Source organism: Oncorhynchus nerka, linkage group LG23 (assembly GCF_034236695.1).
Source record: "Oncorhynchus nerka isolate Pitt River linkage group LG23, Oner_Uvic_2.0, whole genome shotgun sequence".
Lineage (NCBI taxonomy): Eukaryota > Metazoa > Chordata > Actinopteri > Salmoniformes > Salmonidae > Oncorhynchus > Oncorhynchus nerka.
The window spans coordinates 49816534-49843711 of record NC_088418.1 but is presented as its reverse complement, the minus strand read 5'-3'; the positions used below and the strand labels follow the sequence as shown (position 1 = coordinate 49843711).

At 48.9% G+C, this 27178-nt stretch overlaps 1 protein-coding gene across 3 annotated transcripts in view; it reads right to left on the bottom strand.

Moving 5' to 3' along the window:
* Positions 1-27178, bottom strand: part of LOC115106111 (signal peptide, CUB and EGF-like domain-containing protein 1) — a 168709-nt gene that overhangs the window by 6012 nt on the left and 135519 nt on the right. For 2 of the 3 annotated variants that reach the window (XM_065008192.1, XM_065008194.1), the window contains 9 exons: positions 15202-15330; positions 6215-6331; positions 5380-5502; positions 5120-5239; positions 3410-3508; positions 2035-2151; positions 1571-1747; positions 1226-1420; positions 31-192 (listed from right to left, as the gene is read on the bottom strand). In XM_065008192.1, coding sequence (XP_064864264.1) covers positions 31-192; positions 1226-1420; positions 1571-1747; positions 2035-2151; positions 3410-3508; positions 5120-5239; positions 5380-5502; positions 6215-6331; positions 15202-15330 — 1239 coding nt within the window. The remainder of the gene's footprint in view (positions 1-30; positions 193-1225; positions 1421-1570; positions 1748-2034; positions 2152-3409; positions 3509-5119; positions 5240-5379; positions 5503-6214; positions 6332-15201; positions 15331-27178) is intronic. The other variant, XM_065008193.1, reaches the window with a different exon arrangement.

Below are 27178 nucleotides of genomic sequence, written 5' to 3'. Positions count from 1 at the left end.
ACGCGCACACGCACGCACACACACACACACCTCCGCACTGGGAGACGTTCTTGGCCCCGGCGATGCCCTGTCCCTCGGTGCTGGGGCAGGGTTCACAGGACAGCTGACCCATTGTGTCCTGGTATGTACCAGGGGGACACACGATACACTGATCATGGTCTCCACTATAGTACGTCCCCACACCACAGCTCACTGAGCCAGGGAGAGAGATAGACGTACACACAGAGAAAGAGAGATGAGAGAGACATGTTTAGCATATCATGGTATGGTATATCCCACATACACTGCATAAACAGAGACGGAAGTTGGCTTTAGCCTACACACACTGTGTCAAACTGCAGCTGTGATGTATAGGCCAAAATAAAGTAAACCCCAACATAAAGTGTCTTAATAGGGCGTTGGACCACCACAAACCAGAGCAGCTTCAGTTCACCTTGGCATAGATTCTACAAGTGTCTGGAACTCTACTGGAGGGATACGACACCATTCTTCCATGAGAATTTCCATAATTTGGTGTTTTGTTGATGGTGGTGAAAAATGATGTCTCAGGAGTCACTCCAGAATCTCTCTTAAGTGTTCAATGAAGGTGCATAAAGACGGGGGAATTCAGTTACGACGTCATTGTTTTTAGCTACAGAGTTCTTAAACTACGGCGCGCGACCTGTTTCAATGTGCCAGTAAATCAGCACAATCGACTTTTCCCGTTTTTCAAATTGCCGGCGTCTTGGAGCTAGAATTGGGATCGTGTAGGCCTATACCGATACAAAAAAAAGGAGTAACGGAGAGTAATGTACAATACGCCGAACGTAGCAAAAAAGGTATTTGTGGTAAGTACATGGGGGCAGCCATCTTTATGCACATTCACCATTGGGTTGAGATCTGGTGACTGAGAAGGTCATGGAATATAGTTTACATCGTTTTCATGCGCATCAAACTATTCGGCGACCACTCAGACCCCCCTGTGGATGGGGGCATTGCCATGGCAGACAAAACATAATGGGCAACTGGGCCTGCCCAGCATTTTTATACATGACCTTAAGCATTATGGGATATTAATTGTTTAGGAATTGCTCAGGAACCAAACCTGTACAGAAGCACCTGCTTTCAATATACTTTGTATCCCTAATTTACCCAAGTGTTTTTCTTTATTTTGGCAGTTACCTGCACATGGAACAGTAAGCTACAACAACTCCATATCCCAGGATGCCTTGCACAGGATGCTCACCACACTTGCCGTCCCGTAAGACCTGTCCGGTGCTGCATTGCTCAACGTGCAGTGCAGGTTTCTGGGCCACCTCGTACTCGGTACCAGAGAACTGGATATAGAACTGCTGCTTGTTGATGGACTTCCTCAGAGTCCGCATGGCACTCTGTAACCTCTGCTTCATACGCTCCCTCACACACTCCACGTTACACAAGTCTGCAGAGAGGAATATACAAGCACACACACTCGATATAACAGAAAACTCACATTGCTCACACCCATACAGAAATAGGTTACATGAGTCTAAAATGTGGCGTATATGCAATCAGCACACACACACACACACACACACACACACACACTGACCTGAGGTTGCACAGTCACACTGACCTGAGGCTTCCTTCATCTCCATCTCAAACTCAGCTGTGATGTGGGAAACCTCTTTGGAAGGGGACTTGCGTCCACGCCGCCGCTTCTTGGATGAATCACACTTCAGATTGACAAAGGTCACCTGGCAGTCGTCAGTACACGGGAGCGGACCCCCTGAGAAGAAGAAGGGGAGGATGAGGAAGAAGATAAGAAGAGGAAGTTGATAGGATGCTGTTGTGCATTGTTTAGTATTGTTTGTTTCGGAGTTATGGCAGGTGTAAGGGCACAGCTCAGGGCACATCTAACTGTTGGTTTATTATTACTGCTACAGTATCTTGCATCGTGTATACCTTCTTAGTCTTAGTTCGGTCTGTATTACTTGATGCTGTACACTCTAAGTTAGGAGTAGCCTGTGTTATACAGTACAGTTTGTACAGTCATTTAGGAGTAGCAGGATTTACCTTGCAGGCTCGGCTTGGACATCTCTCTGTGTTTTTCCTTGTTCCTGGGTCTCAGGTGACACTTGGCATCTTTGACCTTGAAGCGGGCCTTCTGCTTGATGGGCGGGGGTAACGTATCTTCATTTACATCAAGGAGAAAGACACAGAAATATACACTAATGAATGACCTTTTGACATCCTATGAATAACATCATAATTAGGGACAGGAGTTTTATCCTGATCACCTGACCTGACCAACTCCGGGCCCTTAATGATGGTCCACTGCCCATGGCACATGATAACACACTTCAGAGCACATCTCCAGGCCACCTTTATTGGTGTTCCCTGGTTGAGGTGAAGTTTAGGTCAGAGAGGAACTAACACAGCCAAATGCTTCATCACGCTCTGCCTGTCTCTCTGGCAATAAAGGCAAAACCAAAAACCCACATCGTCCCGGCGATCAGCAGTCCAGCCGACACCAGGGAGGCTTGTAGACGGAATGTGTGTGTTTGTGTCTGTTTGTCGGTCATGTATTGGGTGGTCGGGATGGCTGTCCTTTTAACGAGGTGCTGGAGACACGCAAGGGTCAGTGTGTGTGTGTGTGTGTGTGTGTGTGTGTGTGTGGTTATGGGTACGCTGAGTGGATAGGAACATTGAGATCGGAGCCAGGTAAACACACAGCACACTGAGAGGCCATGAAGGGCTGTGTGTGTGGCTCTGTCCATTAACCACTAACAACATACTCACCAGGACACCACTGGCTCCAGTTTGCTGCTGAAAAGCAGAGGCGCTGAATGGACTGAGCTGTTAGTGGTTTGGGACTCCACATAAGCTGTCTTGATCATCATCATCGTAACCATCATCATCATCATCACCACCATCATCATCACCGTCATCATCATCATCACCACCATCATCATCGTAACCGTATTTCATATCACTTAACACTCACACCCCCAGCCAGATGGTGAGACTTTATATCTCTGCATCTCTATCTCTCTCACACACACTCTCCATCTACCTCTCCACCCCTCTCCCTCTTTCTCTCTCTCTCCCTCTCAGTGCATTCCTCTGGCCGTGCGAGGGTCCTCTGCCTGTCCAGAATCTACAGAGTGCTGAAGGAAATATAGGAGTGACGATATGGCGAGCACCAAAGGCAGGGGAGTGAAGATTCCGATGGAGGGAATGAAGAAATTGAGGAATTTAAACTCAACGGCAACGAGAGAAGTGAAAAGATGTCAACTGCATCGACGCTACAAGGTCATGACCGAGCTGCGAGACCCTGATCTCATGGTATGTGTGTGTTTTAGCTGAAGTGGTATAGTTAAATATCTTTATATTGAACAAAGCATGACATCTCTGTCCCTTAATACATGTCCCATAATGCATTGCATACCTGCACAGGTGAGCAGGGCGGTGGTGGTGTTCCTCTTCTGCGGTGCCTTCCCAGGTTGCACCGGCACACCACAGCTTAGTGTGTAGCTGTTCTCAGAGTCTGGCGGGACACACACAAGTACATGTCAGTTACAACCCAGTCCATCCAAGGTCGATCCATTTAGACCAGCTCTGCTTACAGTATCCCTGTCTTCTGCCACTGGCTGACTTGTTTATGGCTATTAAACTGACAGCACTGAGGGACAGGGTGACATGGGACATGAGGAAATATGGGATTGCTGTCAAAGTGATAGAGGGGTCCGTCTGAGGAGCAGTGAGACCCAATCTCCCTGCTACGCTAACCGCCTGGGGGGTGTGTGTGTGTGTGTGTTTGTGTGTGTGTGTGAGTGTTTCTCTTGGCTAGTTGAGGTTCTGATGGAGTGCGGAGGAGTAAAATACTTGTATTAGTTTTCTATGGCCTCACTTTCTCTAGTATTTAAGAGTTACAAGAGACTGCCATATGAAGTCTGCCATAAAAGAAAACACACTCACACACACCTCAGTCACACACACACACACACACACACACACACACACACACACACACACGTGTATACATACACATTCCCTTATGGATGGAGAGAGATTATTACAGAACCCGAATGACAGATCTATGCTGACTCATGAATGTTCGCGCACACTTACACACGCAGGCACACACACGCACGCACTTACACACGCAGGCACACACACGCAGGCACACACACACACACACACACACACACACACACACACACACACACACACACACACACACACACACACACACACACACACACACACACACACACACACACATATCTAGATAGTCAAATGAGGGATGAAGACTTCAGAGCTCATAAAGTGGGATGTGAATAAAGTGCAACCACAAGAATTTAAAAGCTTTCCATATCCCCCAAATTAAGACATTATCAAGAAAGATAAAAAAGCAATATTATTTCACTTTGTGTTTGAGCGCTATCCATCAGTCTCACACTACAGCAGCCAAACCAAACGGAGTAGCTGTCTACTCAAAACAGTCCCAACAGAAATATGGCAGGCCCGATTAAAGAATGTCATTGTTTTACAGATGTTGGTCTGTGTTAAGCACATTCACAGAAGGACCAGGGCACCTGCATTGACAGCCAATAGCTTTATAGCCATTTATAGCCTTAGGGGCAACACCAGACGAAATCACTCACTGAGTGAAATACTTTTAGCTGAAATGCCCCCTGATGGATCCTTTGGCCAGTGACTGAGAAAGGTAGGTAGGTAGATAGATTAGTTCTTTAATCTGAGCCCTTCATTCACGTGGGAAACTTTCAGTGGAGCTCTGCTTGAATGGAGAGCAGCGTGAGGACTGGCCTTGGCCTCTAGAGGGCAGCAGAGAAAGCGGAGTGGCTGGAGCTCAGTAAACACGCTGCTACACAGGCATTGGTCATCGATAAGAGTCAGCTGAATACTAGCGCATGGGACTAAACCTCACCAGACCAGTCCAGATCAGAGAAGGTAGAGGATTAATGTAGTTTAACCAGAGAAGGAGGGAGTGTAGATTGCAGATTGAGGAGAGTCGAGGTTAAAGGCTAGGATTCTGCTGGGGAGAAAGAGTGAAGGTTTGGTCTTTTTGTAAAACAGTTCCTCCTTGCTGTAAGGTGTGTGTGTGTGTTGGGGTGTGTAGGACTGAGCCACGTACCTGCGAGGAAGAGTGCGTTGGACGGACAGGAGAGGGAGCACACCTCCACCCCTCCTCTCTTGTCACAGCTGAGCTGGGCGCGCGGCGCTGGTTTCCCGTCGGCCAAACACTTCACCGCCTCTGAGGAACATAGAGGGTCACGTCACCGTGACAACCACCGACCCGTCACAGCACAAAAACGATGACACACACGCACACTCACACACACTCTCCTATGTGTATAGAAGACACACACACACAGTAGACGTTTAGGTGCTTACTGGTGCAGTCCTTCTTGTTCCAGTGGAGTTTCTGACCGGGCGGACACAGACACTCATAGCCTCCCTGTGTGTTCACACAGCTGTGCTCACAGCTCCCGTTGTTAATGCTGCACTCATCTATGTCTGAGACACAACCACATAGAAAACAGTCAGAGGGTGTGTGTGTGTGTGTGTGTGTGTGTGCGTCTGCGCACACATACGTGGTTGGGTATCATCAAAGTTCAGAATGACATCATCAAGACAGAGCATGTGCTACGTGTGAGTGTGTGATGTCATCAGTGTGAGACAGACAGCTCATGTCCTCTCCGTGCTCTATATCTGACTGACTGGTATCTGTTGACTGCTAATGAAACGCCCTTTAGACAGTGGCCTGTTTAGTCTACCTCTGAAGAACATGGCTGTCAGTCAGACAGGGCCAGGTGAAGTGGGATCACAACACACACACACCTACTGCCCCCGCTTGACATGCGTGTAAACAGGTACCACACACACACATGCACACACAGGCAGGGACGCTGGTACGGAGGGCTAACTGAGGTGCGAGTGTGTTTTCGGCAGCTCCGTCTGCACGTGCTCGGTCACCCCTCACCAACACACACAATGAAAACACTCTTTCTCTTTCTGTTTCTCTCTCTCCCCTCTCTTTCTTACTCTCTCTTCCTCCTTGTCAGTCTCTCAGGGCTTCTTACTTTGTGTCAATCAATTAATTCTATCAGTGCCTCTCCCTAGCTGCCTGTCTATCTCTTTCCCATATCTTTCTAAGTATGTGTGTGTGTGTGTGTGTGTGTGTGTGTGTGCGTGCGTGCAATCCCATGCATGTCTGTGTTATACTCACCTCCGCAGTGTGTGAGGCCGTACAGAGTGTATCCTTCCTGACAGACACAGTCGAAGCTGCCAGGGTAGTTGACGCAGGTGTGGTCACAGGTCCTCTCAAAGGAACACTCGTCAATATCTGAGAGGAGAAACAGATTGTATGTAATGCTACTGTTTACACACGGGGGCTGTCCAAAAATAGCACCATTCCGAATATAGTGCACTACTTTTGACTAGAGCCCCATGACAATCTATTCCCTATATAGTGCACTACATTGGACCAGGGCTCCTAGGGAATAGGGTGCCATTTGAGATACTGCCATGAACTGGACCATAGTGGGTCACTCTGACCATGCCCTCACCAAGGACTGACGGACAATATAGACAGTGTCTACATGACAGTTAGAACAGAGTTAACACTGACCATGCCCTCACCAAGGACTGATGGACAATATAGACAGTGTCTACATGACAGTTAGAACAGAGTTAACACTGACCATGCCCTCACCAAGGACTGACGGACAATATAGACAGTGTCTACATGACAGTTAGAACAGAGTTAACACTGGCCATGCCCTCACCAAGGACTGATGGACAATATAGACAGTGTCTACATGACAGTTAGGACAGAGTTAACACTGACCATGCCCTCACCAAGGACTGATGGACAATATAGACAGTGTCTACATGACAGTTAGAACAGAGTTAACACTGACCATGCCCTCACCAAGGACTGATGGACAATATAGACAGTGTCTACATGACAGTTAGAACAGAGTTAACACTGACCATGCCCTCACCAAGGACTGACGGACAATATAGACAGTGTCTACATGACAGTTAGGACAGAGTTAACACTGACCATGCCCTCACCAAGGACTGACGGACAATATAGACAGTGTCTACATGACAGTTAGAACAGAGTTAACACTGACCATGCCCTCACCAAGGACTGACGGACAATATAGACAGTGTCTACATGACAGTTAGAACAGAGTTAACACTGGCCATGCCCTCACCAAGGACTGACGGACAATATAGACAGTGTCTACATGACAGTTAGAACAGAGTTAACACTGGCCATGCCCTCACCAAGGACTGATGGACAATATAGACAGTGTCTACATGACAGTTAGGACAGAGTTAACACTGACCATGCCCTCACCAAGGACTGATGGACAATATAGACAGTGTCTACATGACAGTTAGAACAGAGTTAACACTGGCCATGCCCTCACCAAGGACTGATGGACAATATAGACAGTGTCTACATGACAGTTAGAACAGAGTTAACACTGACCATGCCCTCACCAAGGACTGATGGACAATATAGACAGTGTCTACATGACAGTTAGAACAGAGTTAACACTGACCATGCCCTCACCAAGGACTGATGGACAATATAGACAGTGTCTACATGACAGTTAGAACAGAGTTAACACTGACCATGCCCTCACCAAGGACTGATGGACAATATAGACAGTGTCTACATGACAGTTAGGACAGAGTTAACACTGACCATGCCCTCACCAAGGACTGATGGACAATATAGACAGTGTCTACATGACAGTTAGAACAGAGTTAACACTGACCATGCCCTCACCAAGGACTGATGGACAATATAGACAGTGTCTACATGACAGTTAGGACAGAGTGGGGGTTGGAGGACTGGACACTGCAGGAGCATTTGAAAATATTCTGTCTGGAATAACAGTGTACATGCAACCTGGTTATGTGGGTGGGGGTCTAAACAGTGACAGGGTGACAGGTGACAGGGTGACAGGTTGATAGGGTGACAGGGTGACAGGTTACAGGGTGACAGGTGACAGGGTGACAGGGTTACAGGGTTACAGGTGACAGGGTGACAGGTGACAGGTTGACAGGGTGACAGGTTACAGGGTTACAGGTGACAGGTTACAGGGTGACAGGGTTACAGGTTACAGGTGACAGGGTGACAGGGTTACAGGTTACAGGGTGACAGGTTACAGGTGACAGGTTACAGGGTTACAGGTTACAGGTGACAGGTGACAGGGTTACAGGTGACAGGGTTACAGGTTACAGGTGACAGGTTACAGGTGACAGGTTACAGGGTGACAGGGTTACAGGTTACAGGGTGACAGGGTTACAGGTTACAGGTGACAGGTTATAGGGTGACAGGGTTACAGGTTACAGGTTACAGGGTGACAGGTGACAGGGTTACAGGTGACAGGGTTACAGGTTACAGGTGACAGGGTTACAGGGTTACAGGTGACAGGTTGATAGGGTGACAGGGTTACAGGTAACAGGGTTACAGGTGACACGTTGATAGGGTTACAGGTGACAAGTTGATAGGGTTAGAGGTGACAGGGTGACAGGTGACATGGTTACAGGGTGACAGGGTTATAGGTGACAGGTTGATAGTGTTACAGGTGACAGGGTTACAGGGTGACAGGTTGATAGGGTTACAGGTGACAGGGTTACAGGTGACACGTTGATAGGGTTACAGGTGACAAGTTGATAGGGTTAGAGGTGACAGGGTGACAGGTGACATGGTGACAGGGTTACAGGTGACAGGTTGATAGGGTTACAGGTGACAGGGTTACAGGGTGACAGGTTGATAGGGTTACAGGTGACAGGGTTACAGGGTTACAGGTTGATAGGGTGACAGGGTTACAGGTGACAGGTTGATAGGGTGACAGGGTTACAGGTGACAGGTTGATAGGGTTACAGGGTGACAGGTTGATAGGGTGACAGGGTTACAGGTGACAGGTTGATAGGGTGACAGGGTTACAGGTTACAGGTTGATAGGGTTACAGGTGACAGGGTTACAGGTGACAGGTTGATAGGGTTACAGGGTGACAGGGTTACAGGTGACAGGTTGATAGGGTTACAGGTGACAGGGTTACAGGTGACAGGTTGATAGGGTTACAGGTGACAGGTTTACAGGTGACAGGTTGATAGGGTTACAGGGTGACAGGGTTACAGGTGACAGGTTGATAGGGTTACAGGTGACAGGTTTACAGGTGACAGGTTGATAGGGTTACAGGTGACAGGTTTACAGGTGACAGTTTGATAGGGTTACAGGTTGATAGGGTTACAGGTGACAGGTTTACAGGTGACAGGTTGATAGGGTTACAGGTGACAGGTTGATAGGGTTACAGGTGACAGGGTGACAGGGTTACAGGGTGACAGGTTGATAGGGTTACAGGGTGACAGGGTTACAGGTTGATAGGGTTACAGGTGACAGGGTTACAGGTGACAGGTTGATAGGGTTACAGGTGACAGGGTTACAGGTGACAGGTTGATAGGGTTACAGGTGCCAGGTTGATAGGGTTACAGGTGACAGGTTGATAGGGTTACAGGTGACAGGGTGACAGGTTGATAGGGTTACAGGTGACAGGGTTACAGGTGACAGGTTGATAGGGTTACAGGTGACAGGTTGATAGGGTTACAGGTGACAGGGTTACAGGTGACAGGGTGATAGGGTTACAGGTGACAGGTTGATAGGGTTACAGGTGACAGGGTTACAGGTGACAGGGTGATAGGGTTACAGGTGACAGGTTGATAGGGTTACAGGTGACAGGGTTACAGGTGACAGGTTGATAGGGTTACAGGTGACAGGGTTACAGGTGACAGGGTGATAGGGTTACAGGTGACAGGGTGACAGGTTGATAGGGTTACAGGTGACAGGTTGATAGGGTTACAGGTGACAGGTTGATAGGGTTACAGGTGACAGGTTGATAGGGTTACAGGTGACAGGTTTATAGGGTTACAGGTGACAGGGTGACAGGGTTACAGGTGACAGGGTTACAGGTGACAGGTTGATAGGGTTACAGGTGACAGGGTTACAGGTGATAGGGTGACAGGGTTACAGGTGACAGGTTGATAGGGTTACAGGTGACAGGGTTACACGGTGACAGGGTTACAGGTGACAGGGTGACAGGTTGATAGGGTTACAGGTGACAGGGTTACAGGTGACAGGTTGATAGGGTTACAGGTGACAGGGTGACAGGTTGATAGGGTTACAGGTGACAAGGTTACAGGTGACAGGGTTACAGGTTACAGGTGACAGGTTGACAGGGTTACATGGTGACAGGTTGATAGGGTTACAGGTGACAGGGTTACAGGTGACAGGGTGACAGGGTTACAGGTGACAGGTTGATAGGGTTACAGGTGACAGGGTTACAGGTGACAGGTTGATAGGGTTACAGGTGACAGGGTTACAGGTGACAGGTTGATAGGGTTACAGGTGACAGGGTGACAGGGTTACAGGTGACAGGGTTACAGGTGACAGGGTGACAGGTTGATAGGGTTACAGGTGACAGGGTGACAGGTGACAGGGTTACAGGTGACAGGGTGATAGGGTTACAGGTGACAGGGTTACAGGTGACAGGGTGACAGGTTGATAGGGTTACAGGTGACAGGGTGACAGGGTTACAGGTGACAGGGTGACAGGGTTACAGGTGACAGGTTGATAGGGTTACAGGTGACAGGTTGATAGGGTTACAGGTGACAGGTTGATAGGGTTACAGGTGACAGGTTGATAGGGTTACAGGTGACAGGGTGACAGGGTTACAGGTTGATAGGGTTACAGGTGACAGGGTTACAGGTGACAGGTTGATAGGGTTACAGGTGACAGGTTGATAGGGTTACAGGTGACAGGGTGACAGGGTTACAGGTGACAGGGTGATAGGGTTACAGGTGACAGGTTGATAGGGTGACAGGTTGATAGGGTTACAGGTGACAGGTTGATAGGGTTACAGGTGACAGGTTTATAGGGTTACAGTTGACAGGGTGACAGGGTTACAGGTGACAGGGTGACAGGGTGACAGGGTTACAGGTGACAGGTTGATAGGGTTACAGGTGACAGGGTTACAGGTGATAGGGTGACAGGGTTACAGGTGACAGGTTGATAGGGTTACAGGGTGACAGGTTGATAGGGTTACAGGTGACAGGTGACAGGTTGATAGGGTGACAGGTTGATAGGGTTACAGGTGACAGGTTGACAGGGTTACAGGTGACAGGGTTACAGGTGACAGGTTGATAGGGTTACAGGTGACAGGGTGACAGGTTGATAGGGTTACAGGGTGACAGGTTGATAGGGTTACAGGTGACAGGGTGACAGGTTGATAGGGTTACAGGGTGACAGGTTGATAGGGTTACAGGTGACAGGGTTACAGGTGACAGGTTGATAGGGTTACAGGTGACAGGTTGATAGGGTTACAGGTGACAGGGTTACAGGTGACAGGGTTACAGGTGACAGGGTGATAGGGTTACAGGTAACAGGGTTACAGGTGACAGGTTGATAGGGTTACAGGGTGATAGGTTGATAGGGTTACAGGTGACAGGTTGATAGGGTTACAGGTGACAGGTTGATAGGGTTACAGGTGACAGGTTGATAGGGTTACAGGTGACAGGTTGATAGGGTTACAGGTGACAGGGTGACAGGGTTACAGGTGACAGGGTGACAGGTTGATAGGGTTACAGGTGACAGGTTGATAGGGTTACAGGTGACAGGGTGACAGGTTGATAGGGTTACAGGTGACAGGGTTACAGGTTGATAGGGTTACAGGGTTACAGGTGACAGGTTTATAGGGTTACAGGTGACAGGGTTACAGGTGATAGGGTGACAGGGTTACAGGTGATAGGGTGACAGGGTTACAGGTGACAGGGTGACAGGTTGATAGGGTTACAGGGTGACAGGTTGATAGGGTTACAGGTGACAGGGTGACAGGTTGATAGGGTTACAGGGTGACAGGTTGATAGGGTTACAGGTGATAGGGTGACAGGGTTACAGGTGACAGGTTGATAGGGTTACAGGTGACAGGTTGATAGGGTTACAGGTGACAGGGTGACAGGGTTACAGGTGACAGGGTGATAGGGTTACAGGTGACAGGTTTATAGGGTTACAGGTGACAGGGTGACAGGGTTACAGGTGACAGGGTGACAGGGTTACAGGTGACAGGTTTATAGGGTTACAGGTGACAGGGTGACAGGTTGATAGGGTTACAGGGTGACAGGTTGATAGGGTTACAGGTGACAGGTGACAGGTTGATAGGGTGACAGGTTGATAGGGTTGCAGGTGACAGGGTGACAGGGTTACAGGTGATAGGGTTACAGGTGACAGGTTGATAGGGTTACAGGTGACAGGGTGACAGGTTGATAGGGTTACAGGGTGACAGGTTGATAGGGTTACAGGTGACAGGGTGACAGGTTGATAGGGTTACAGGGTGACAGGTTGATAGGGTTACAGGTGACAGGGTTACAGGTGACAGGGTGACAGGGTTACAGGTGACAGGGTTACAGGTGACAGGTTGATAGGGTTACAGGGTGACAGGTTGATAGGGTTACAGGTGACAGGTTGATAGGGTTACAGGTGACAGGTTGATAGGGTTACAGGTGACAGGTTGATAGGGTTACAGGTGACAGGGTGACAGGGTTACAGGTGACAGGGTGACAGGTTGATAGGGTTACAGGTGACAGGTTGATAGGGTTACAGGTGACAGGGTGACAGGGTTACAGGTGACAGGTTGATAGGGTTACAGGTGACAGGGTGACAGGTTGATAGGGTTACAGGTGACAGGGTTACAGGTGACAGGTTGATAGGGTTACAGGTGACAGGTTGATAGGGTTACAGGTTGATAGGGTTACAGGTGACAGGTTGATAGGGTTACAGGTGACAGGGTGACAGGATTACAGGTGACAGGTTGTTAGGGTTACAGGTGACAGGGTGACAGGGTTACAGGGTCTGTGTCAGTAAGGATATCAGGTTGGTTGCTGAATAGTCATACACACAGATCTGTGCACTCCCACACAATACATAGACATGCCTATATAATCATGCTAAACGTTAGTGTTGACTAGTGTAGGACTGACAATTAAGTCATCGTCCTTGGTTGTAGCAGAGCGCATGTTTGCTTCCTTTTGAGAAACCAACTAGCTGATATATGACTCATAGATATTGCTCTCTACGGCTCTTCTCCACACAAACACCCATTATTCAGCCACAGCTAATAAGACCGGTCCATTAATCAGACTGGAGTCCAAAGCAGAGCTCTGCTCACTAAACAACACCAAGAGGTGTTCTCAGTGGAGACTTACCGATCCAATTCAGTCTTTCAGACAAGCCCTCCACCCCAGGCCTGGGAGAGATCAGACCAACTCACTGTGGTCAGGACCAGTGGCTGTATGTACGGTATCAAGCATCTCTGAGTAGGAGTGCTGATCTAGGATCAGCCCCCCCCTAGCAATATAATCATATTCATTGTGACTTAAAAGGTCAAACTGATCCAAGATCAGCACTCCTACTCGGAGACACTTGCAAATACAAGCCCTGGTTTTTGGTTTACAATTGTTTTATTCAACTTTAGTGAGACCGATGTAATGACATATTTGGGTGGCTGACAGTAGCAACACATTTCTTCAGTCCAGCGTCTCCAACTCACCTGGGCTGTTTCAATACCAAGTCATCTGGGCTGTGGAGATTTACAGAGGCTAAAAATACGCTGTGTTGTGATAAAGTTTGTCATGAGGAGGAAGTTGTTGAGGCCTGGCTTCTGTTGGCTGCTTTGCTACAGTCCTCCAGGCAGCTGTCTATATGACGGGCTCGGGTTACATTATCATACCTGATTAATTAAACTAGCATCAGACCACAACCCCAGCCACCGCGCAGCACTGGAATGACTTGTATCATCTCATTTCACAGAGAGGTGCCAGTTGTTGGCTTGGCTGATGTGCAGGTGTCTGTCTGTTTGTGCGGTCGGGTGTAACACACCCAAGGACAGTGTCCCTGTTTATTAAAACACCAAAGAATGTAGCCTGTCTATTGCCTCTTAATAAGCATAGTGTGTCTGCAAAGCTAAAGCTCTGCTCCCTCTGTCGTCTTGACCTCTACGATATTGTTTTCATACAGCTACCTGTAGGGAGTCTTTATGTTCCTGGTGATTATTGCACACCCCATTCTCCATCACCCCTGCCCTTGTACAGGCACAGGGGCTGCCTAAAGACTCTCTCTCTATATTTGTCTCCCCCTCCACTTTCTGTCTCCGGAGGAACCTGGCATAGCTGTAGGTCTTCTCCGACACGTATTACCACGAGATATTTTCCCTGGGAGAGCTTACCAGCATGGAAAGATTTTAAACATGAAATAAATAAAAGTTAAAAATAAAAATCTGAACAGAAATACCACTTGTTAGCAGATGGAAGCTAAGTTTTACAATCAGGTAAGCTGATGGGTGGAATGAGCGTGTCGGTGTGTGTGTGTGTATGTGTGTGTTCCTCCCATCAGCACACACCCAGGCTGAGTGTGATATTGGCGTGTATGGAGTTGTATAAACTGTTAGTTGGCAGTTTTTTGGTGTTTAATATGACACACACACACACTCACACACACTGGGATAGAGTTGTTTGGTGTTTAATATGACACACACACACACAGAGACACACACAGAGACACACACACACACACACTCTCACACACACACACACACACTCACACACACTGGGATAGAGTTGTTTGGTGTTTTTGGTTCGGGGACAAAAACACTGCAGGGTGTTGTTGTTAATAAAATAATTTGTGATGTGTGCCTCTCCTGTGTCTCTTGCTGTGACTTGTATAGAGGAATCTGCATTTGTCCTCCAAACACAACCAGGGATTAGATATGAAGAGAGAAGCAGAATGCCTTAATACAACTGACAGTATATTACACCCACTGAAGGATGTCAAGTCCATTGTACTAACAAGCCTATCTGTGCATGTCATTCCAGGTGAATGATTTCTAGGCCAACCCCTGTTTTGATCCTACGTATGATCCTGCTCTGAACATGAAGCACATGAGTGAGTTACTATCATAGAGACGTATGATAGAAGCTACTAGGCCGACTGTATATTCTAGTATATCCATTTCCACGGTCCCTATTCCGTGACACTTTCCTTCCGTGATCTGATCGCGGAGCGACGCCACCGGTTTCCAAAGGCAACTGTCTTCAGACAGGATTGTATGACAGCCGTCAGCCAGGCGGGCAGCTCACCCTGGCAGGTGCGCTCGTCAGTGAGGAGCTTGTGGCCCTTCTGGCAGCTGCACTCAAAGGAGCCCACCGTGTTTTTGCAGAAATGGTCACAGCCGCCGTTATTGGTCGCCTCCTGGCATTCATCTATGTCTGTATGGAGAGAGGGAGAGAAGGGTGGGGGGACAGAGAGTAAGAGAGTGAGAAAGCGAGAGAGAGAGAGAGAGAGAGAGAGAGAGAGAGAGAGAGCATTAGGCCACAGAGACATACACTAAGGCAGTGGTTCCCAAACTTTTTATAGTCCCGTACCCCTTCAAACATTCAACCTCCAGCTGCCGTACCCCCTCCAGCACCAGGGTCAGCTGTACCCCCTCTAGCACCAGGGTCAGCGCACTCTCAACTGTTGTTTTATGCCACCATTGTAAGTCTGCCACACACACACACACACACAGACACACACACACACACACACTATACGATACATTTATTAAACATAAGAATGAGTGTGAGTTTTTGTCACAACCCGGCTTGTGGGAAGAGACAAAGAGCTCTTATAGGACCAGGGCACAAATAACAATAATAATCAATAATTTTGCTCTTTATTTAACCATCTTACATATAAAACCTTATTTGTTCATCCAAAATTGTGAATAACTCACCACAGGTTAATGAGAAGGGTGTGCTTGAAAGGATGCACATAAATCTGCAATGTTGGGTTGTATTGGAGAGTCTCAGTCTTAAATCATTTCCCACAGACCGTCTGTGCCTGTATTTAGTTGTCCTGTTAGTGAGGGCCGAGAATCCACTCTCACATAGGTACGTGGTTGCAAAGGACATCAGTGTCTTAACAGCACGATTTGCCAAGGCAGGCTACTCAGAGCAGCCCAATCCAGAAATCTGACAGTGGCTTCTGATTCAAATCAATTTTCACAGAACCGCTTGTTGCAATTTCAATGAGGCTCTCTTGTTCAGATGTCGGTAAGTGGACTGGAGGCAGAGCATGAAAGGGAATCCAGTTGTTTGTGTCATCCGTTTCGGGAAAGTACCTGCGTAATTGCTCACCCAGCTCACTCAGGTGCTTCACTATATCACATTTGACATTGTCCGTAAGCTTGACTTCATTTGAACACAAACAATCATTGAATGATGGAAAGACCTGTGTGTTGTCCTTGTTAATGTAGACAGAAAAGAGCTCCAACTTCTTAATCATAGCCTGAATGTTGTCCCGCACATTGAATATAGTTGCGGAGAGTCCCTGTAATCCTAGATTCATATCATTCAGGTAAGAAAAAACATCCCCCAGATAGGCCAGTCGTGTGAGAAACTCTTCATCATGCAAGCGGTCAGACAAGTGAAAATGTCAATACTTCGCCCCTTGAAAACCAGCGCACTTCTGTATGTTGTAAAAGCGTTCCATGGTCGCTGCCCATATCATTGCATAGTGCAGAAAATGCACGACACTTCAGGGGCCTTGCTTTAACAAAGTTAACCATTTTCACTGTAGTGTCCAAAACGTCTTTTAAGCTGTCAGGCGTTACCTTGGCAGCAAGAGCCTCTCGGTGGATGCTGCAGTGTACCCGAGAGCCTCTCGGTGGATGCTGCAGTGTACCCGAGAGCCTCTCGGTGGATGCTGCAGTGTACCCGAGAGCCTCTCGGTGGATGCTGCAGTGTACCCGAGAGCCTCTCGGTGGATGCTGCAGTGTACCCGAGAGCCTCTCGGTGGATGCTGCAGTGTACCCGAGAGCTCAGTGGATGCTGCAGTGTACCCAAGAGCTCAGTGGATGCTGCAGTGTACCCGAGAGCCTCTCGGTGGATGCTGCAGTGTACCCGAGAGCCTCTCGGTGGATGCTGCAGTATACCCGAGAGCCTCTCGGTGGATGCTGCAGTGTACCCGAGAGCTCAGTGGATGCTGCAGTGTACCCGAGAGCCTCTCGGTGGATGCTGCAGTGTACCCGAGAGCCTCTCGGTGGATGCTGCAGTGTACCCGAGAGCCTCTCGGTGGATGCTGCAGTGTACCCGAGAGCCTCTCGGTGGATGCTGCAGTGTACCCGAGAGCTCAGTGGATGCTGCAGTGTACCCGAGAGCTCAGTGGATGCTGCAGTGTACCCGAGAGCCTCTCGGTGGATGCTGCAGTGTACCCGAGAGCCTCTCGGTGGATGCTGCAGTATACCCGAGAGCCTCTCGGTAGATGCTGCAGTATACCCGAGAGCCTCTTGGTGGATGCTGCAGTATACCCGAGAGCCTCTCGGTGGATGCTGCAGTGTACCCGAGAGCTCAGTGGATGCTGCAGTGTACCCGAGAGCTCAGTGGATGCTGCAGTATACCCGAGAGCCTCTCGGTGGATGCTGCAGTGTACCCGAGAGCCTCTCGGTGGATGCTGCAGTGTACCCAAGTGAAGTCGGGAGCAACTACTTGCACGCAGGTTACCACTCCACTATGTCTCCCTGTCATGGCTTTTGCGCCATCAGTACAGATACCAAAAGTCCATTTGATGTCACAAAGCTATCCGGTACTTTCAAAATATCCTCTCCTGTTTGCAGAATAGGATGTCTTCCTTAATTGACCCCCCATAAACGTAACGGACATATACCAGGAGCTGTGCCAGGCCCGCCACGTCTGTTGACTCATCCAGCTGTTATGCATAGAATTCCCTGGCTTGTATGTGAAGCAATAATAGTTTCAAAACATCTCCTGCCATGTCACTGATGCGTTGTGAAACAGTGTTGTTTGATGAAGTCATTGTCTGTATAGTTTTTTTGGCCTTTCCCCCCAGTATTGTCCCAGCCATATCCACGGCAGCAGGAAGAATTAAGGCCCCCACAATAGTATGGGTCTTGCCTGTCCTAACTACTCTGTAGCTCACCATATAAGACGCTTCTAGCCCCTTCTTATTAATGGTATCTGCTGCTCTTATACATGTCTTACTACTCGAAAGTCGTCTTAATTCTCGCTCAAAAAACTCCAGCGGCTTATTTTTCAAATTGGCAAGTTTTGTTTCTAAATGTCTGAGCAAGTGTAAAGGTTTCACTTGAGTTGTGAGATAGTACTTTTCACATATAACTGAGGAAAGGCACTACTCCCAATATAAGTGAACAATCAATGTATTTCTCATAATATATTTGCGCCACTTCGATGGTCCAACGTTTGGTGCTTTCCCGAGTAAGGGGGTCGTAGCTCTTCAGCTGCATCAGATTCACAACTGCCAGTGTCCATGCTATCTGGGCTAACAACAAAGTTAGAATTACTGATGCTGGCATTGGATGTGCTCGTGGAAGCAGAACAACGAGTGTCGTCGACAGGTGCAGGTGTAGTACTGCTGGTAGTAGAGCTGGTATGTGTCTCTATGGACCCGGGCCTTACTATTTTGAACCATTTATCCATTTGGAGCAAACAGAGCGAGCAGCAGCTACGTTTGGCTACCTACGGACCGTTAGTGGAATTCCTGCGAGAGAGTAACGGTTAATGTGACGTTAATTATTTGACTAGGCCACCTGTATTTGACATTGTGTTGTAAATTCACTGAACACCAGATGGTTTAATTGTATTTTTGGCAGTGAAACGAGGCTACTCAGGTGAGACAAAAACCTCACCCAAGTGTATAGATCAGTTCGAAAATATAAATGGACTGTTTGAAAAAGCGAAAACTATTTTTTAAAACAAGTACCCTAGTTTGGGAATACTTGCACTAAGGCAATAGGCAATACTGGTCGAAGAGAATCGAGTTTTTACACACACACACACACACACACACACACACACACACACACACACACACACACACAGTATAGAACTCTGCCGTGCTAAAGTGTTCCCCCTTTAGCAGTCTCTCCCACACAGCTACTGCCAGCCATGCTGGGATGGAGATCTCCAAATTGGCAGACAACAGGCCAATAAAAGGCTTCACTAATGCCTTGGAAATCTATTCTAAGCCTCTGTAAGAGTCTTTATGGACGGGGGGGAGGCAGTCGGGGTGAGAGTAAGGGTGAGACAGGGGGAGTCAGAGAGAAGTGGGCTTTTTCCTAATGCTCTTATTTGTGATAGCAGGAATAAGCCAGGAGTTGGCAGGCCTGAAAGACAACATGAACACTGGCCGTGCTGCGTTGTGGTGGTAAAGTAGGTTTCCATCCACACAACAAGTCGTAACCGCAGTGCCTGGGTGTCGGTGTGGGGCAGCCGGCCTCAGTCACAAACATATTGTCACAACACCGGGAAGATATTATCTCAGAGCAAACAAACCTATGGGAGTCCCATCGCTGTCCTCTGAAGGCCTCACCTGCCTCTTTCATTCTCTTATTTATTCACTCTTTCTTTTCATTCTTTCAGAGATCTCTGATACAATGACTGTCTCATTCACCAGTGGTTTCTTTTCTGCTGAATACCATTTCTTTATGCAGTTTCATTATTCTGTCTTTCTATTGATTTCTTTCTCTCTCTTTCTCCTCCTCTTGGCATGTGTGTGTCTGGGCGCAGGGTGTGTGTGTGTGTGTCTGTGTGTGTGTGCGCATGGCCATGTGTGTGTATACGTGTGTGAGCATTTGTGTGCACGCTCTTGCATTTGTGTGCATTTGTGTGCATGATGGTATCAAGTGTAATGGTAGCTTCACGGTGCTCAGCATGGTACAGGCTCAGGGGGCTTGTTGAGAGGGATCCTCCACTAGCCTCTGCTGTCTGATCCTATGACACGCTCTTTACCTGGAACTAATGGAACAGCCTGCTGCTACTGCTGTACACAACACTGTCTAGCCCACCATGCAAGGACTTAGAGAAGAGGGGAGAGACACAGAGAGAGAGAGAGAGAGAGAGAGAGAGCGAGGGGAAGGGGTGTTGAATGAATACATAATTGAACCCTCCCTCCCTTCCCTTCCCTCCTCTCCCCCAAAGGCTTACACCATCCAGGGATTTGATGGACTTTCCCATAACTTCCATCTACCCCTCCCTCCCCCTCCTACTGCCCACGTGACTAGGTCTTCCTGAATCCTTGTGGAATAAAGGCCCAGGTGTATGAAACGATCCAGAGACATAGATCTGGAATAATAAGCGAGCCGGATCCCCTGGGGCTGTGCATACAGTGCCAACCCTCCAGCCTGGTGGGATCTGATGTCACGCTGCATCCCCCCCTAACCCCATCCCTTCTCTCTCCTCACCCCTTCCTTTTTCTAACTATGTGCCCTCAGCCGAACCCTGGAAAGGGTCATTGGGTATATTTCCCTCCTTGGAGGATTGCCAATGCCACACTCAACAAGGGAGGAAAGGAGGAAATGAAAGAGGAGGAGGAAGAGATGGAAAAGAAAGTGGAGGTGGAAGAGGTAGATTTAGTGGAGGAGGAGAAAAGTTGGTGAAGAAAGTAGGAGGAACGTGGAAGGGTAGAGGGAGGAGGAAGAGACGGAAGAGAAAGCAAAGGGGGGAGTATTAAGAGGAGGGAGAAAGGGAAATAAAAGAAGAGGAAAGTGGAAGAGTGGTGGGAGGAGGAAGAGGACAATAGCATGGCAGATTACACGGGCTAAGCCCTTTTTGATTGGTTCCCTAAGTGATGAAAACGGCTGGGGATTAACACCTAAGCCTTTGAGTCAGAGAGTCAGTCAAGCAAGACACCACAGGGAAGACTCAACTAAGACAGGAGTGGAGGGGAGGAGGGGGGAGGAGGACAGGGGGAGAAGGGAGAGGAAGAGAGGTGACTGGAAGAAAAAAGAGAGGGTAGATGGAGAGGGGTAGAGAAAAAACAGGAGCAGAAGGGAAGTAGGTGGGGAGGGCGAAAAGAGAAGGGAGGGGGAGGAAAGACCAAGAGAAGGAGGACGGTCAGATATTGCATGTCCCCAATAATCAGTCCACCGTGCAACAAGCCAAGTCAGATAAATTAAGTCAAATATATACAGTTGAGTGATGTAAAAGAACATCAGAATAAAATAGTCCTCAGATGTTAGGGCCTGTGTTTTCCTATAACAATGTATCCTGATATTATTTTTTATTTTGTTTCACCTTTATTTAACCAGGTAGGCTAGTTGAGAACAAGTTCTCATTTGCAACTGCGACCTGGCCAAGATAAAGCAAAGCAGTGTGAACAGACAACAACACAGAGTTACACATGGAGTAAACAATAAACAAGTCAATAACATAGTAGAAAAAAATATACATCTATATACATTGTGTGCAAAAGGCATGAGGAGGTAGGCAATAAATAGGCCATAGGAGTGAATAATTACAATTTAGCAGATTAACACTGGAGTGATAAATGATCAGATGAACATGTGCAGGTAGAGATACTGGTGTGCAAAAGAGCAGAAAAGTAAATAAAATAAATACAGTATGGGGATGAGGGAGGTAAATTGGGTGGGCTATATACCGATGGACTATGTACAGCTGCAGCGATCGGTTAGCTGCTCAGATAGCAGATGTTTAAAGTTGGTGAGGGACATAGTCTCCAACTTCAGGGATTTTTGCAATTCGTTCCAGTCGCAGGCAGCAGAGAACTGGAAGGAAAGGCGGCCAAATGAGGTTTTGGCTTTAGGGATGATCAGTGAGATACACCTGCTGGAGCGCGTGCTACGGGTGGGTGTTGCCATCGTGACCAGCGAACTGAGATAAGGCGGAGCTTTACCTAGCATAGACTTGTAGATGACCTGGAGCCAGTGGGTCTGGCGACGAACATGTAGCGAGGGCCAGCCGACTAGAGCATACAGGTCGCAGTGGTGGGTGGTATAAGGTGCTTTAGTAACAAAACGGATGGCACTGTGATAAACTGCATCCAGTTTGCTGAGTAGAGTATTGGAAGCTATTTTGTAGATGACATCGCCAAAGTCGAGGATCGGTAGGATAGTCAGTTTTACTGGGGTAAGTTTTTCGGCGTGAGTGAAGGAGGCTTTGTTGCGAAATAGAAAGCCGACTCTAGATTTGATTTTGGATTGGAGATGTTTGATATGAGTCTGGAAGGAGAGTTAACAGTCTATCCAGACACCTAGGTGCTTATAGATGTCTACATATCGAGGTCGGAACCATCCAGGGTGGTGATGCTAGTCGGGCGTGCGGGTGCGGGCAGCGAACGGTTGAAAAGCATGCATTTGGTTTTACTAGCGTTTAAGAGCAGTTGGAGGCCACGGAAGGAGTGTTGTATGGCATTGAAGCTCGTTTGGAGGTTAGATAGCACAGTGTCCAAGGAAGGGCCAGAAGTATACAGAATGGTGTCGTCTGCGTAGAGGTGGATCAGGGAATCGCCCGCAGCAAGAGCAACATCATTGATATATACAGAGAACAGAGTCGGCCTGAGAATTGAACCCTGTGGTACCCCCATAGAGACTGCCAGAGGACCGGACAACATGCCCTCCGATTTGGCACACTGAACTCTGTCTGCAAAGTAGTTGGTGAACCAGGCAAGGCAGTCATTAGAAAAACCGAGGCTACTGAGTCTGCCGATAAGAATATGGTGATTGACCTTGGCCAGGTCGATGAAGACGGCTGCACAGTACTGTTTTATCGATGGCGGTTATGATATCGTTTAGGACCTTGAGCGTGGCTGAGGTGCACCCGTGACCGGCTCGGAAACCGGATTGCACAGCGGAGAAGGTACGGTGGGATTCGAGATGGTCAGTGATCTGTTTGTTGACTTGGCTTTCGAAGACCTTAGATAGGCAGGGCAGGATGGATATAGGTCTGTAACAGTTTGGGTCCAGGGTGTCTCCACCTTTGAAGAGGGGGATGACCGCGGCAGCTTTCCAATCCTTGGGGATCTCAGATGATATGAAGGAGAGGTTGAACAGGCTGGTAATAGGGGTTGAACAGGCTGGTAATAGGGGTTGAACAGGCTGGTAATAGGGGTTGAACAGGCTGGTAATAGGGGTTGAACAGTCTGGTAATAGGGGTTGTGACAATGGCGGCGGACAGTTTCAGAAATAGAGGGTCCAGATTGTCAAGCCCAGCTGATTTGTATGGGTCCAGGTTTTGCAGCTCTTTCAGAACATCTGCTATTTGGATTTGGGTAAAGGAGAAGCTGGGGAGGCGTGGGCGAGTAGCTGCGGGGGGGGGGGGGCTGTTGGCCGAGGTTGGAGTAGCCAGGAGGAAGGCATGGCCAGCCATTGAGAAATGCTTGTTGAAGTTTTCGATTATCACGGATTTACCGGTGGTGACCGTGTTACCTAGCCTCATTGCAGTGGGCAGCTGGGAGGAGGCGCTCTTGTTCTCCATGGACTTTACAGTGTCCCAGAACTTTTTGGAGTTTGAGCTACAGGATGCAAATTTCTGCTTGAAAAAGCTGGCCTTTGCTTTCCTGACTGACTGCGTGTATTGGTTCCTGACTTCCCCGAACAGTTGCATATCGCGTGGACTATTCGCTGCTATTGCAGTCCGCCACACTATGTTTTTCTGCTGGTCGAGGGCAGTCAGGTCTGGAGTGAACCAAGGGCTGTATCTGTTCTTAGTTCTGCATTTTGTTATCGGAGCATGCTTGTCTAAGATGGTGAGGAAGTTACTTCCTCAACTGACGGAATGAGGTCAAAATCCTTCCAGGATACCCGGGCCAGGTCGACTTAGTCAACAACGCAGCCTCTGCCAGCTAGCCTACTTCAGCAGTACTGTATCATTTTAATCATTTTAGTCAATAAGATTCTTGCTACGTAAGCTTAACTCTCTGAACACTCGTGACGTGTAGTCCACTTGTCATTCCAATCTCCTTTGCATTAGCGTAGCCTCTTGTGTAGCCTGTCAACTATGTGTCTGTCTATCCCTGTTCTCTCCTCTCTGCACAGACCATACAAACGCTCCACACCGCGTGGCCGCGGCCACCCTAATCTGGTGGTCCCAGCGCGCACGACCCACGTGGAGTTCCAGGTCTCCGGTAGCCTCTGGAACTGCCGATCTGCGGCCAACAAGGCAGAGTTCATCTCCGCCTATGTCTCCCTCCAGTCCCTCGACTTCTTGGCACTGACGGAAACATGGATCACCACAGACAACACTGCTACTCCTACTGCTCTCTCTTCGTCTGCCCACGTGTTCTCGCACACCCCGAGAGCTTCTGGTCAGCGGGGTGGTGGCACCGGGATCCTCATCTCTCCCAAGTGGTCATTCTCTCTTTCTCCCCTTACCCATCTGTCTATCGCCTCCTTTGAATTCCATGCTGTCACAGTTACCAGCCCTTTCAAGCTTAACATCCTTATCATTTATCGCCCTCCAGGTTCCCTCGGAGAGTTCATCAATGAGCTTGATGCCTTGATAAGCTCCTTTCCTGAGGACGGCTCACCTCTCACAGTTCTCTGGGCGACTTTAACCTCCCCACGCCTACCTTTGACTCATTCCTCTCTGCCTCCTTCTTTCCACTCCTCTCCTCTTTTGACCTCACCCTCTCACCTTCCCCCTACTCACAAGGCAGGAAATACGCTCGACCTCATCTTTACTAGATGCTGTTCTTCCACTAACCTCGTTGCAACTCCCCTCCAAGTCTCCGACCACTACCTTGTATCCTTTTCCCTCTCGCTCTCATCCAACACTTCCCACACTGCCCCTACTCGGATGGTATCGCGCCGTCCCAACCTTCGCTCTCTCTCCCCGCTACTCTCTCCTCTTCCATCCTATCATCTCTTCCCTCTGCTCAAACCTTCTCCAACCTATCTCCTGATTCTGCCTCCTCAACCCTCCTCTCCTCCCTTTCTGCATCCTTTGACTCTCTATGTCCCCTATCCTCCAGGCCGGCTCGGTCCTCCCCTCCCGCTCCGTGGCTCGACGACTCATTGCGAGCTCACAGAACAGGGCTCCGGGCAGCCGAGCGGAAATGGAGGAAAACTCGCCTCCCCTGCGGACCTGACATCCTTTCACTCCCTCCTCTCTACATTTTCCTCCTCTGTCTCTGCTGCTAAAGCCACTTTCTACCACTCTAAATTCCAAGCATCTGCCTCTAACCCTAGGAAGCTCTTTGCCACCTTCTCCTCCCTCTTGAATCCTCCTCCCCCTCCCCCTCCTCCCTCTCTGCAGATGACTTCGTCAACCATTTTGAAAAGAAGGTCGACGACATCCGATCCTCGTTTGCTAAGTCAAACGACACCGCTGGTTCTGCTCACACTGCCCTACCCTGTGCTCTGACCTCTTTCTCCCTCTCTCTCCAGATGAAATCTCGCGTCTTGTGACGGCCGGCCGCCCTACAACCTGCCCGCTTGACCCTATCCCCTCCTCTCTTCTCCAGACCATTTCCGGAGACCTCCTCCCTTACCTCACCTCGCTCATCAACTCATCCCTGACCGCTGGCTACGTCCCTTCCGTCTTCAAGAGAGCGAGAGTTGCACCCCTTCTGAAAAAACCTACACTCGATCCCTCCGATGTCAACAACTACAGACCAGTATCCCTTCTTTCTTTTCTCTCCAAAACTCTTGAACGTGCCGTCCTTGGCCAGCTCTCCCGCTATCTCTCTCAGAATGACCTTCTTGATCCAAATCAGTCAGGTTTCAAGACTAGTCATTCAACTGAGACTGCTCTTCTCTGTATCACGGAGGCGCTCCGCACTGCTAAAGCTAACTCTCTCTCCTCTGCTCTCATCCTTCTAGACCTATCGGCTGCCTTCGATACTGTGAACCATCAGATCCTCCTCTCCACCCTCTCCGAGTTGGGCATCTCCGGCGCGGCCCACGCTGGATTGCGTCCTACCTGACAGGTCGCTCCTACCAGGTGGCGTGGCGAGAATCCGTCTCCACACCACGTGCTCTCACCACTGGTGTCCCCCAGGGCTCTGTTCTAGGCCCTCTCCTATTCTCGCTATACACCAAGTCACTTGGCTCTGTCATAACCTCACATGGTCTCTCCTATCATTGCTATGCAGACGACACACAATTAATCTTCTCCTTTCCCCTTCTGATGACCAGGTGGCGAATCGCATCTCTGCATGTCTGGCAGACATATCCGTGTGGATGACGGATCACCACCTCAAGCTGAACCTCGGCAAGACGGAGCTGCTCTTCCTCCCGGGGAAGGACTGCCCGTTCCATGATCTCGCCATCACGGTTGACAACTCCATTGTGTCCTCCTCCCAGAGCGCTAAGAACCTTGGCGTGATCCTGGACAACACCCTGTCGTTCTCAACTAACATCAAGGCGGTGGCCCGTTCCTGTAGGTTCATGCTCTACAACATCCGCAGAGTACGACCCTGACTCACACAGGAAGCGGCGCAGGTCCTAATCCAGGCACTTGTCATCTCCCGTCTGGATTACTGCAACTCGCTGTTGGCTGGGCTCCCTGCCTGTGCCATTAAACCCCTACAACTCATCCAGAACGCCGCAGCCCGTCTGGTGTTCAACCTTCCCAAGTTCTCTCACGTCACCCCGCTCCTCCGCTCCCTCCACTGGCTTCCAGTTGAAGCTCGCATCCGCTACAAGACCATGGTGCTTGCCTACGGAGCTGTGAGGGGAACGGCACCTCAGTACCTCCAGGCTCTGATCAGGCCCTACACCCAAACAAGGGCACTGCGTTCATCCACCTCTGGCCTGCTCGCCTCCCTACCACTGAGGAAGTACAGTTCCCGCTCAGCCCAGTCAAAACTGTTCGCTGCTCTGGCCCCCCAATGGTGGAACAAACTCCCTCACGACGCCAGGACAGCGGAGTCAATCACCACCTTCCGGAGACACCTGAAACCCCACCTCTTTAAGGAATACCTAGGATAGGATAAAGTAATCCCTCTCACCCCCCCTCCCCCTGAAAAGATTTAGATGCACTACTGTTCCACTGGAGGTCATAAGGTGAATGCACCAATTTGTAAGTCGCTCTGGATAAGAGCGTCTGCTAAATGACTTAAATGTAAATGTTAAATGATTAGAAAGGCCTACTCGCAGAAGTGTTTTCAGGCTGACCCTCTGAACCGATGACCTCATGGAAAGCTGAGCTCTCAAGCAATGACCTCATGGAAAGCTGAGCTCTCAAGCAATGACTTCATAGAAAGCTGTGCTCTCAAGCAATGACCTCATGGAAAGCTGTGCTCTCAAGCAATGACCTCATGGAAAGCTGAGCTCTCAAGCAATGACCTCATGGAAAGCTG